The sequence below is a fragment of the Mesitornis unicolor genome, unplaced genomic scaffold (assembly GCF_000695765.1).
Source record: "Mesitornis unicolor isolate BGI_N332 unplaced genomic scaffold, ASM69576v1 scaffold45479, whole genome shotgun sequence".
NCBI classification, from domain to species: domain Eukaryota; kingdom Metazoa; phylum Chordata; class Aves; order Mesitornithiformes; family Mesitornithidae; genus Mesitornis; species Mesitornis unicolor.
The window spans coordinates 45,564-57,854 of NW_010208784.1; the positions used below are offsets into that span (position 1 = coordinate 45,564).

The 12,291-nt window shown below is 42.5% G+C and overlaps 1 protein-coding gene across 1 annotated transcript in view; it reads right to left on the reverse strand.

Annotated features, from left to right (window-relative positions):
• Window positions 1-10,360, reverse strand: part of ARHGAP40 (Rho GTPase activating protein 40) — a 14,791-nt gene extending 4,431 nt beyond the window's left edge. Inside the window, exons 1-10 of the mRNA XM_010192621.1 lie at window positions 10,180-10,360; window positions 5,726-5,946; window positions 5,012-5,087; window positions 4,261-4,412; window positions 3,475-3,640; window positions 2,961-3,052; window positions 2,760-2,837; window positions 2,338-2,497; window positions 1,282-1,364; window positions 1-124 (exon numbers count right to left, since the gene is read on the reverse strand). The exon at window positions 1-124 is cut by the window's left edge and continues 107 nt beyond it. Of these exons, the coding sequence (XP_010190923.1) occupies window positions 1-124; window positions 1,282-1,364; window positions 2,338-2,497; window positions 2,760-2,837; window positions 2,961-3,052; window positions 3,475-3,640; window positions 4,261-4,412; window positions 5,012-5,087; window positions 5,726-5,946; window positions 10,180-10,360 (1,333 nt within the window). The remainder of the gene's footprint in view (window positions 125-1,281; window positions 1,365-2,337; window positions 2,498-2,759; window positions 2,838-2,960; window positions 3,053-3,474; window positions 3,641-4,260; window positions 4,413-5,011; window positions 5,088-5,725; window positions 5,947-10,179) is intronic.
• Between the last annotated feature and the right edge of the window lie 1,931 nt (window positions 10,361-12,291).

Consider the following 12,291-nt stretch of genomic DNA (forward strand, 5'->3'; position numbering starts at 1 on the left):
GGATCTTGTTTGGCAGCCCCTTGTGCATGAAGAGGTTTGGGGCCATGACTGTGGAAACGTTCCAGAGGTTCATTTTGTTGCTGTTCTCCCTGGCAACCACTTTGCTGAGAAATTCAAGTAGAGCCTAAAGAGAAGGGAAGAGATTTAAGACATCCATTACTACTAATGCTCAAGAAACTACTGTGGCAATTGCTGGAGAGATCAGTTAATCAGCATTTTTTCTTAATATCCATGAGCAAATTCTATTTCTCCAGTCAGGAAGCTGAGTGACCAATTTCCAATATTAGGATAGCAACAAGTAACCATATCAAGCAGACAAACAGTTCATCCTGCATTCACGAATCAAGAGAGAGAGTATGTGAGAGAAGCAGATGAGCTCTTACTCCTTGGCAGGTGGTAATTTAAGAAGTCCAGTTGTAAAAGTTACAGAATACAAAGATGTCTCCTCCCCTTCCCCCAGTATCCCCTCAAAACTGTTCCCAGATCGGGAAAAATAAACCCTTTTGGATAATCTCTTCTGCCTCACGCCTCCACCAAAGCCATGACACATGACAGATCATCTCTGACCGGATTATGTATTCCAGCTTTCTAAATAAAGTTTGCAGGGTCTTAAGCCAGCCTTGCTTTTATTACCTGGAAGCTGAACTACTCTGGATTAAGAAAAACAAAAAGCAACAGCAACAACCACCACAGCTCTTATAAGGCACAAAAAGGCAGAAGTTGTGCACTGCCTGGAGCTGCTCTCATTGGCATTTATTCTCTCAGAAAGCAGTAGGTGAAAGGATTTGAAGTGCTTTCTCATTGGAAAATGGTAGGAAGTTATAAGCTTAGTAGCTGCTTTTTTTTAAACTGAAACTCTTTCATAGGTGATGACAATACCACAAAACATGAATCAAGACTGAATTTCTTCCCCCGTATTTTAGCACGCCCACAGACAATCTAAGACCTATACATCTTTCATTCCACAGTGAAGTGCTTTAACACGCTGAAGAGGAAGAGTGTGTTTCTAAATGATGCATCTAAACACGATGCTCCAATACCACATGGATTCCTACTGCTCCTAAGTTTGTACCAAAAAGGCAGACTGTGCTTATAGCTTATGTTCACTGCACAGCATTGAGATCTGCCTGTTCCCTTCATCATGGGTTTCCATTCTCAAGTCAATGAAATGAAACCAAATAGCTTGATGGATGTTACTTACAAAAGCTGATAAAGTTCCCTGAATAAAAACCTGGAATGAGATAATGTTTTCCAGTTAAACCCAGAACAGGTAGTAGTTACCTTTAGAGTGTTTCTGTTGGGCTCTGGCAGAATCAGGATCAGGAGGTTTAGAGCTTGCAATCTTTGCTTCAGGTCTGGAATATCTAAAGAGGGAGACCAACAACATGACAGAGGATTCAGGCTTCTGACATGGTTCTTTTTGAGACTGGGAAACCCCAAGGAATAAAACAATTACTTATTGTAGCATTTGTCATCTATGATTTCAGACCCTGTTTTACAGAAGTAAATCAAGCTCATATAGCCCTTAAGAAGTGAACTACTTATGTTTTAGAAGACTAGCTGATTTGTTTCAGACTGCACAGTCTACCCACAAGTCTGATGCTATGGAAGGGCATCAGAAGACCCCATTAGTCCCCATTTCTTTTAAAACATAAATAGCTGCACACTTAAACAGTTAGTTTAACAGATTCGAGTCATCTATTGAGGCACAAACCTCAAAATAAGGCATTTGCAGAACACCGCATTGCCTGCAGACAAACCAAAGCTGGACATTGGCCAGTCACCACAGCTCAGCCTGCATGTTATTATCTATCAAATTGTCCAAATTCATGGTAGCAACCTTGCAGCCTCAAATGACACAACATAATTTAAGACTCCAGGACAGTGTTCCTACACAAAGATGTTGATTACAACCAATCGATTGCAGTGAGCTGGAAAAAAGAAACTGACTCAGCAGATGAATGCCAAGTGAAGTTTTTATTTTCTACCTCAGCTTTTATAGCTACAGAGAAGGACCCGACTATGCAGCCAATCAGGATGTTTACTTATAACAGCACTTAATAATGTTCTCATGGAAATCCCAGCTTCTGCAGCGCCTTGGTTTGCAGCCTGTTGATGCCTCTCCGCAATCGGTATCAACAAAGACTCTGAGGCTGGCATGTAGCAGTACATATAGCACTCAGTGCACTGCATTTGGCTATAGTTCATATTGTGCTCTGTATTCCCATCAAATCCACAGGCTCTCAGCACATCTGACAGGAGAGCTCAAGACCAGCAGAGCTTAGCAAGAAAAGCACAAAGCAACAAACATGCTAAACAGCCAAAGCAGGGACTCACTTTGTACAGCAGCAAAAGCAGGCAGGTACTCTGCTGTCAGCAGCGGGGCTGGCAGCTCCCTTATGAATCTTTTCAGTAGCCCAGATACATCATTCTGGTGGACTTCATCCCAGTGGAAAAGGCCAGTATAAAAGTCTCTTTCTAGCTTCTGCTCCAGACTCTATTAAAAAGATGGGATTTATTACATGTTTTAATAAGCAAATATAACAGAAATTCTGTAGCTGAGCACCAGGAGGGCAACCCATCAAGTCAAAAGAGCACAGAGAGCCTTGCAGCAGATACTCCCAGATTTACCAGCAATGGACATTTCTAGTTGTGCTGGAAAGGGAGATGAGACAACTCAGATTAATTAGACACCGGCTTCAGGAAAAAGTCTAAACCCCCACCAATAACACTACTAAAAACTACTGAAGAGCTCATACCTTGATTCTAGTCTGGGACCCAGAAACTCTCAAAATGCCTTCTGTTTCAAGTCCTCTCTTTTCCAAGCAGGACAGCAGCTATTAAAGGGAGGGGAAAAAGAAAGCTCTTGGATACAGAGAAGAAGAAGTCAACTCTTCCTTATCACAGCCCACAAAGGTTTCCTGACTCTGAGGTGCGAATGAAATCGGAAAGGAACTTACGGATTGGAGTAACAGAGGGACCTTGGTGTTGGGAAGCAGCTTTTGGTCATTTTCCAATAGGGTGTTGAGTGGTACTCCAAAGAGTCTTTTCTCTGCAATAGAAACAACAAGTTTTAAGACTGCATCACCACTAATACAGACGTCAGGGACATATAGAATCACAGAATCATAGAATGTATTGGGTTGGAAGGGACCTTTAATGATCATCTAGTCCAACCCCCCTGCAAAAAAGCACTGCAGACTAAGAGGGCACATTTTATAAGTGTAATACTGGAAAAGAGAGAGAAACAGTGAACAGAACAAGTGACACTTGGACATAAACGTGGTGCTAGATCTCGATGTTATGATCCAGTAACTTCCACAAGAAACTCTGACCAAGGAAAACACACCTGGCACAAGGTTTCTTATCAAAGACCCTCTCTGTTCTAACATTTCAAACAGAAACCTATGAGAAGATAATTGTAAAAAATGCACAAGTCCTCAAAAAAAAAAATCAAGATGAACTACAACTAACCTGTTGTTTTCAGTTTTGCTACCTTGTTTCTCTTCAGCTCAAAGCCCAGGATATCACAGAGAGCTGTAAGTTCAATAAGGGCCAGTGTGGGGATTTTCTTCATGTCCTGAGCAGACAGATCTCCAATCCTGGTCACTCCTAGTCTGCCCTTGGGAATCTTAAATTTCTGAGGGAAAACATACACATACAGGCACAAGATTCAGTGCAAGCCTGACTACTAATCCCCCTGGTATCAAGTTTTGCTGCATTTTTATCATTCCTCACCATAACCAGGCATCTCTTCATTCTCTTGTTTTCAAAACCAGACAAATGTCTCAAACTACTTCTTCTGCTCAATTCACAGCTGAATAAATATTATCGCTTTTCAGTACTGCTCTTTAGCTGTACTGAAAATCCCAATTTATCTAAATTAAAGACAGCCTGATACCCACTCTAATCTACTTGAACTTTGGAAACAGTCCAGTACATTTGCAGAGAAGAGAACTGGTAGAATTGAGTAAGAAGTGCAGTTATTCTCCTCTTCGCAGTGGAAATGACCCAGACCAGTATCAAAATAGCTAGTTTCACATACAAGTACTTCCTTTGACCCTCCACTACACAACAGTTATCCTTGCCCAACCCTGCAAGGATAATAGCATTATACCCACCTAACATAGACACATTGCAACACTATCCACAGAGGACATTCCCAAGAGCTGATTATACAACTGAATCACGTGCCTTGCACCCCTCTCGACAAGAGGGGAACTAATATGTTCTAACAGGAAAAATCCCTTCAGTGCTTACAGTTAGGACATTTCCATCCTTTAACTTCCTAGATTCAGGCAGGAATGATCCCTTGAACAGGACCGCTGCTTGCTCCGAGTAGGCAATATCCATGTTGAACACCTCCTCTTTTCCAGGGTTTCGAACTGTGCAGGAGTAATCCTGGCTTTCTGCTACAGAGGAGAAATAGTCTTGAGTTTCAGAAAGCCAGAAGGGTGAAGCTTAGAAAACAAGTGTGCTAAAAAAGCAGTTTGGGACAGATTTGAGTAACATTGGTTTTATAACAATCCTACCCATTCTCATAGCACAGTCCTGAGACTGATCAATAGGGTAAGATTAGCTTAAAGCTATAACATTACAGCTACAATCACCAGATCACTGGTCTTAAATTAAAGGACATACCTATGGCTAACTTCTCTTCACACAATTGCATACGGAGTTTTGAGGACTTTACCATATGATCTTTGCTAGACTTATTTTATTTGCATCTTCTAACTGCTTTCTCAAAGAGTTACAGTCATCAGTTTGAGCAGCAACTCCTAACAACAGTAGAGCTTGGAAAAGTTTACTAAATCCACAACTGTGGACAGCAATGGGGTTTTTTTTGTTTTTTCTTTTTTTTGGGCAGGGGGGAAGGGGGTGTTTGTTTGTTTGATAAAAAGGGCAAATGTTTCTGAGCCCAGATTAGTACAACCTCTCTTCCAGTTCCAGTCCTACTTCAGATCTTACTTCTCTTTCCATCTTACTCTACATTTTAAAACTTCCTTCTTACATTTCTGTACATTTGAAGTCCGTAGATCGTGCCACAATGGATCTGGGCTGGACTTCTCTTTCTCTGCTGCTGTCTCCTGCAAAATAAACCAGAACATGTTTACCTACACAGAACAGAAGTTATTACAAGAGAAACCAATTTTGGCAGAAAGCACACAGCTGACATTGTCTGCTAAGCTAAGAAAACGCTGCTCAAGCTCAGGGCCACAAGACTGCTCTGAAATTAAGAATCATATTTAGATGCCTTGTGGCCACAAACAAAAGAAGAGCAGAGCAGCACAGGAAGAAAGCAACTGTAAAGTTAATGGTCATGTATTATCTAACAAAAAAAAAATTATTTCTCTAGAATTACCAGTTCCACAAGGTCAGCTTATCAGAACAGAGCTTACAAAGTTCTCTCTTTTTTTGTTAATAATGATTTGACATGTCACTAGAAAAAAGAAAACACAAGAGGGCTCCAAATGATACCAGTGCTGCACAAGGCTGCAGTGCTGTAGGCACTATACAGTTTCTACAAAGCCTATGGATCTGCAGGTTTTGTAGCAACTTCTCAACGCTGTAAACCTGGATGCAGAATTTCTACAATCTCTGCTCCATTTCAGCTCAAAAAATGAAGTCATCTATTTGGAAATGAAAGCAGCCCCAGACCCAGAAAGCCAAGTCAGCTACCACAATGCAAAAAAGCCTTTCAGGAGACCCCACTAAATTAACATACCTCAGAGCTGACCACCCCAAAAATGTCTCGGACATCACGCACAGGATGCTTGTTCTTCCTCCTCCGAGAGCGGGAGTAGGTATCCAACCGGCGCTGCACCGCAGCAGCCTGGGTCTTGGTCAGGGTGGAGAGCAGGACGATATTGTCGTTTTCGGAGGCATGGTCCCCAAGGAGGTCAGACAGACCCGCGTCCTGGAGCCACTCAGCTTCAGCTTCTCCTTCTGCGAGGCAAGGCATGAGAAGGGTGAGTGAGAAGAGGAAGGATAACAGCAATTTGAGTGCTTGAAACACTTCAGAGACAGAAAAACAAGCCTGAGCAAATGGAGGGGCAATGGGACATCACTGGAAGAGAGCCGCATTTTTGTTAGGAAAGCCACAACTATTCTCCAAATCTTAGCCTTATTCCCAGGTGAAACCAGAGGAGAGACAACATTTTAGGCAGCTATAACTGCCCACATACTCCTTCCTCCTCATCATAGGTGGGGAAAAAAAAGAGAAGAAAGCACCATGGAGGCATGGCTATTGCCAGGAACCTGGGCTCCCTCAGAAGCAGGGCACAAGCATGACTTTGTGTGGTATTTAGCACAAGGACTGCAATAGGAACTGAACCATTGGGCGCTTTCCCAGGACATGGGGGGAAAGTCAGATGCACTTGCTTAAATCTGCCTTTACAAGGACTGCCTGTGCAAGGAGGAGCTCTGGCAGCAGGCAACGGCGCACAGCAAACTCAGAATGAATGGCAGTGCCTCCCTGGAGCACACCTGACCCTCCGACAGCTTTGAGAAAGGACAAAAGGTCTGCAGGAAGCCACAACCTAAAACACTGCACATTTGGCTTTCGTACTCTTCCCAGTTATTTGGCTATTTCTTTTAATTTTCATCTACATGAATGCCTATGTATCAACAACTTTTTTTTTTTAATATCCAGACACTGACCTGTAGATTCAAACATACTTGCAGAACTATTTGTACACACCATTCCTATTCCTTACCTTTTTAAGTGGATTGGTATCCATACAGTCATCCAACAACAGCAAAAATGTTATTCTTACTCTGTGCATTCACTTTATGTCTGCGCCTATTCAAAACATTCCAGTTCTAGAATGAAGTGTGAGAAACCTGGAGACAGTACAGCAGCATTACTCAAACAAGCTCAATTCCTCTTCATTCTTCAGTATACATAATGCTGCACTTCAAACATAGAAGACAATTTTTTCCTCATGGGATGTACCCTTTGTACAAGTGAGAAAGTGCCCTGAGCAAGGCAGCTACTTCAAATCCAAGGATAAAAGAAGCAATTCTACTTAAATACAGCAGCCACCACAAAGCCTTTCTCTTTTCAATTCTATGTACCACATTCATCCACTGCAGGCAGCTCCAGCATGGTTCTACCAAAGGTTATACTGGGAAAAGGAAAAAAATCACAACTGAACTGACTGAAACAGAACAGCTCATTCCCATATTCTTCCTTTCCTGTACAAACTGGGATCTCCTCAGTTATCACAGCTGCTCAGGCAATGTTTTATTATTGCTGCATCAATAATTAAAAACCCATGCAGCTCTTCTTGAAAGATTACAGAATTCAGTTTTTCTGGGGAAACTTCTGTGTTCATACAACTTGCAAAAACATATTGTGACTCCATTAAAACTCTTTTCAGACTTCAGAGTGACCTCTTTGTGTTCTTAGGCGCTGTAATGAAACAAAATTTATGGAAGCTAACAGGTAAGAGCATCACCCCACTATTGCTCACGCACTCGTGGTCCCATTCATGACCCCTCACTATACAGCTATTTGTCCTACATCCGTGGTTTCACAGCAGCACAGCATGTAAAAGACTTCTGGTTTATTTAGTCTTAAGGAACTAAAGGAAGTTAAGTGTATTGCTTGCAAATTTTGAAAATACCCAATTCCAGACATAACAGGAAACTAATCTAATACACAATACTAAACAGCAGGCCCCAAATCGGACATCCGTGTGAGCCTACTGCCCCACCTGATGCCAAAGCACCAGATTTTAATTCCTCTATTTAATATTTTTGGCCCAGTTATGTTTGCCAGTAACGCTAAAGGAAACCGGTAAAATAGGTTATTTATGGGGAGAAAGGGGAAATCAAAGAGAAAGATTTCAGAACTGAGCAGTCCACAGAAGCTGAGCTGCAGGTTTAAGTCGGGAGAGCTGCTAAGATTTGCCTTGTGAGTTTCTGACAAGCAGCACTTCAGGGGGGCACAATTAAGAATAAGTTTGCAAAGCTAGAAAGCATCAATTCCAAAAACTTACTTGAAACGTAAGCTAGACAAAAGAAACCCCCACATTTATAATGAACCATTTAATTTCCAAAAAATTGAAGGACAGCTACAGGACCCTACAATTTCAGATTAAACATTAAGCACAACTTCCTATATAGTTTTTGAAGGTAAAGAAGAATTGCTCTTTGCAGACACTTCTCAGACACAATTACACACTATAAGGATGCTAGCACATATTTTAGTGGCACTACTGCACCAAGCACGTAAGTTATCAGCCTGCTGTACCGTCAGACCTTGGAAAGGGCTGGATAAACAGACAGCAAGGAAAGGGCAATGCTGCTCATATTTCACAAAAAAGCCACTTTCTGCCCCCTTCAACTGTTAGTGAGGCCATAAGTATCATCAGCACCTTTCTGCTGACCCAATTCTGCCAAGTTAACATGCTGGCCTCCCACTAACAGCAGGTCACGAGCAGCTTCCCATTACACCACCCCTTACACAAGGCTTGCACAGGAGACCAGCGTTCTCCAACTGGGTCAGCATTTTTGCAATGCCTTATCTACATGTAGCCCCCACGCTGTCCTTGCACTGTGATTACGATCAGCTGTTTGTCAGGTTTTGCCACGCAGTCTCCAGACAGCGCTGTTAGCCGCTGCCCAAGCCTGGGCTTTATGCAAAGAGCGATAGCGCCTTTGGGTCCAAGGAGCCCTGAGGCCTCCGTGCTGCACTGCCATCTTGCCCGTGCACCAACCATAAATTGCAGAGACAGGAAGACCAAGAGGCACCAGTCAAATTCAGTTTCCTGCATCCACACCACCTGAGGATTCTCCTCACCACTAACACTTCCAGCACAACACTTGCTCACCTGAGCTCCTCTGCAGAAGGCCTCAGGAGCCAGAGCGTGCCACACCTCCTGACCCAGCCTGCCGGGAAGGCTTCACTACTCGGAGCATCATTTCAAGTCTGTCTGGTTTCAATGCCCAGTTAAGCAGCCAGCTCTGGCTTGCTAGATTAATATACAGTGTTAAAAGACACTTTTCCTTGTGTCCCTGCTGACACACAGTAATCAAGTTGCCTCCAGCATATCAGTCTTTTGGATATTCCAGACAGCCTTTCATCTCATGGCATGGCCTCTTTTCCAGAGTCTTCTTCCTGGTGCACTCATTTTCTGAGTCACTTCTTTATCAATGCCAGTTCTAAAAAACAAACTTACCTCCTTTATGCAAAGACACTACAGCAGACCTTAATGGTTACTGTGTCTTGCATATTAAGGTGGACACAGATAATGATCTTCCCTCGCTGCTCTCCTGAGCCCCCTCTGCGCACCCAGGATAGCTACCTACCCTTCCAAAATTTGGCAGCACACGCAAACATTTCCCCATTACACACATGAATCCTTCTCCGCATCAAGCCAGCACAACAGCTGCAGGCTGTATAGGCTGCAAACCCAACCGTTTGAGAGGATGTACAGCCAAATAAATTGCATCCTTCAAAACAGACCTAGGAAATGTGTGATTGCTGGGCACTTATCACCATCTATCATCCCTCCAACAGCCCAAGATGATGTCTTTCTCATGTCAAAAGGCAGTAGGCCCAGGTTCCAGTTATTTCAAAATACAGGGTAACATCAGCACTACAGGAAGCCCATTAGAAACACTCCATGCACATGAAGCAGTCTTCAAGAGAAAAAAAAAGAGGGGGGAAAAAGAAATAGAAAGCATATGAGAAAAACCTTGTGCAGATGGACTCAAGACATTCTGGATGTTTATTATGGTATCTTGAATAGCAAATCAGAGGGAGAAAATTCTGTCTTCCATAAAAGCAGCTCTCATAAAAGCCACTATGATGAAGTCTCAGAACCATGTACACAAACAAGCTTTCCAAAACACCATCAGCTATCACAGCGTGTTTACCATATAGCCACCTGCACAGGGAGCAAAAGCCCCTCCAAATAGTGGGGGCTGTTTGAAAAAAAATCTGGAGCCTTAAACATAATCCTGATGGACCTTGAGAGGCAGCTTTGTTTCAGAAGCTGCAGGGTATTATCCACCTCCCAATGAAAAAAAATAATAAAAAAATATCTGATTTCCCTGGTAATACTCTAACCATATTCCAACATGCTTCTAAAACATTCAGATGCGTAAGCAAATTTTCTCTCCAAGATGTTCATCCTCCTCCCCTCACTCCCAACATTTTTGGCAACCTACCCTCTTGTGTTTTCACATCTGCAAGGCTGCATTCCTCTTGCTCGACTTCAGCGCTCTGTTTAATGTTCTCTACTTCCAGCCAAAAACTGTCCATTGACAAGTTGTCCAAAGACTCTACCCTGGAATTCGTGCCCTCTGACACCGGGGATGCCAAAGGACTCTTCGGAGGAAGGTGGCTCATTTTGCAAGGGCAATTTCTGGTACTGAGAGAGGAAGAGATAAGGAGAGAGAGATTAAGCTACAGGTATTCAGAGACAGCATGTGCAATACATTGGTCTTCATTGATTAACGACTGCAATAAAAGCCAGAGGTAAGTGCTAGACTTCCTCTGGTTAGTGTTTAGCAATAACAGACAAGGTTGGGATCAAATCCCCTAGAGTAGGGGAAATACTGCTGTCCAAACATGTGAGAGGACGCAATAGCAACACAGTTTTTCCAATGCTGTCCTCTGAGTGACCTCCGAGACACCACCTACTACTCCCACACTTGCTTCCAAGACTCCCTTGCAAACTTGCACCAATACCCTCTACATTCACAATCAAGATGCTTCAAGCTTGGCGCACATGTGCTTTGGTTATCTGGGAGGCACTGCAAGCCCAACAACTCCCAGCCGCAGCAGACTGAACCCAGCAGGCTCGTCCTCTGTATGCAAAAACTGGCACAGCTCCGTCTCCTGCACTTCAGCTCATGCAATAAAAAACTCTGCTGTTTGAGGCCCTCTTTTCCTGCCCAGACCAGATTTTTCAGCTGTGAAACAGCACAAGTGTCCTGGGAAACCCAAACATACAGAATTGTCTTACTAACCTGCTGATTAATTCATGGGTGGCCAAAGTCCCAGACTGGCCTCGTTTGGTTTTCAACTCTCTGTGCAGAAAGTTGTGAGGTTCTCACCAGCTCCTAAAATAATGCCTCTCCTAAAATGAATTTTAATTTTCTTCAAAGGGTTCCAGGCCATTTAAACCCTGCTGTATATCTTTTCAAAGGCTTTAAAAAAAATGGAATAAGTGGAACCTAGTTAAGAAAACACCTCAATGGTTCAACACAGGAATATAAAATTAAAGAGACCACACACTACGTTAACTCTGGATGGTTTGAAAAACACCTTTGAACAGCCACCACCACCAAACTTAGATTGGAGTGGCTTTCTAGTTTCACAACAAAAACAGCAGATTGAATCTTATGCCTTGAAAACCATGGCAATAAGACATGCACAAGATGTAATTTAGCCTTCTAACTTCAGAAGGACTAAGAAAATTATATGGCAAACTATCTGGAAAGTTTTACTTTTGTTCCAGAAAGCCATTGTTAGCAGTTCTGGCATTAACATGCTTCTGTTATAGGAAACATTTCAAATCATAAAGGGCTAAATTTGAAGATCTATTAACTAAGAGCCATATGTTGTTGGATATTCTGCACTTATATTTACGCATGTGCATACATATTAAGTTCATACCTTTCTCTAACATGCACATAGGCAGTCCTTCTCTTCTAAATGTCAGAAGTAAAGCAACAACCATCATTCCAGGAACACTGGGAGCCAGCAACAGCATTGAAAACAAGAATAAGGTTTTTGTTTGTTTGTTTTACAGGAACACAAAAGATTGAAAAGAGCTATTGTGCCTGCAGGCCACCTCTGACAAGGGCAGAGGTGATCTCCTTGTTTAGTACCCATCCCCATACTTCCCACCTCCTTTCCTACTCCTGGATATCCAAGTAATAGGTCTCCAGTTGAGATGCCACTTCATAGCCTGGTACAGCACTTAAGTAGTCAATCTAAGTTTTTATTATTTTGGGTTTTTTTTTAACCTTCATAGTTCATGTCCATCTCTCTCAGTTCTGCTACAGCTACAAACCCAAATCATTACTTCCCCTCTCCAGATTTTTACGTGTTTACGCATTAGGAGTTAAAGGTTGAGATCATGTCCCTTATGTTAGCTCTGCATATTTAATATCCCTCTTCGTTTTCTCACATTTGCTGACAGCCTTCTCATAAGAGGATTAGATTTTAAAAAAGCCACCTTGCTAGCATCAAAAACATTTAGTTAACTAGAATTCTATTACACACCAGTCAGTAGAAATCATCACTTGCAACACAAAACTAGGAGGATTTTA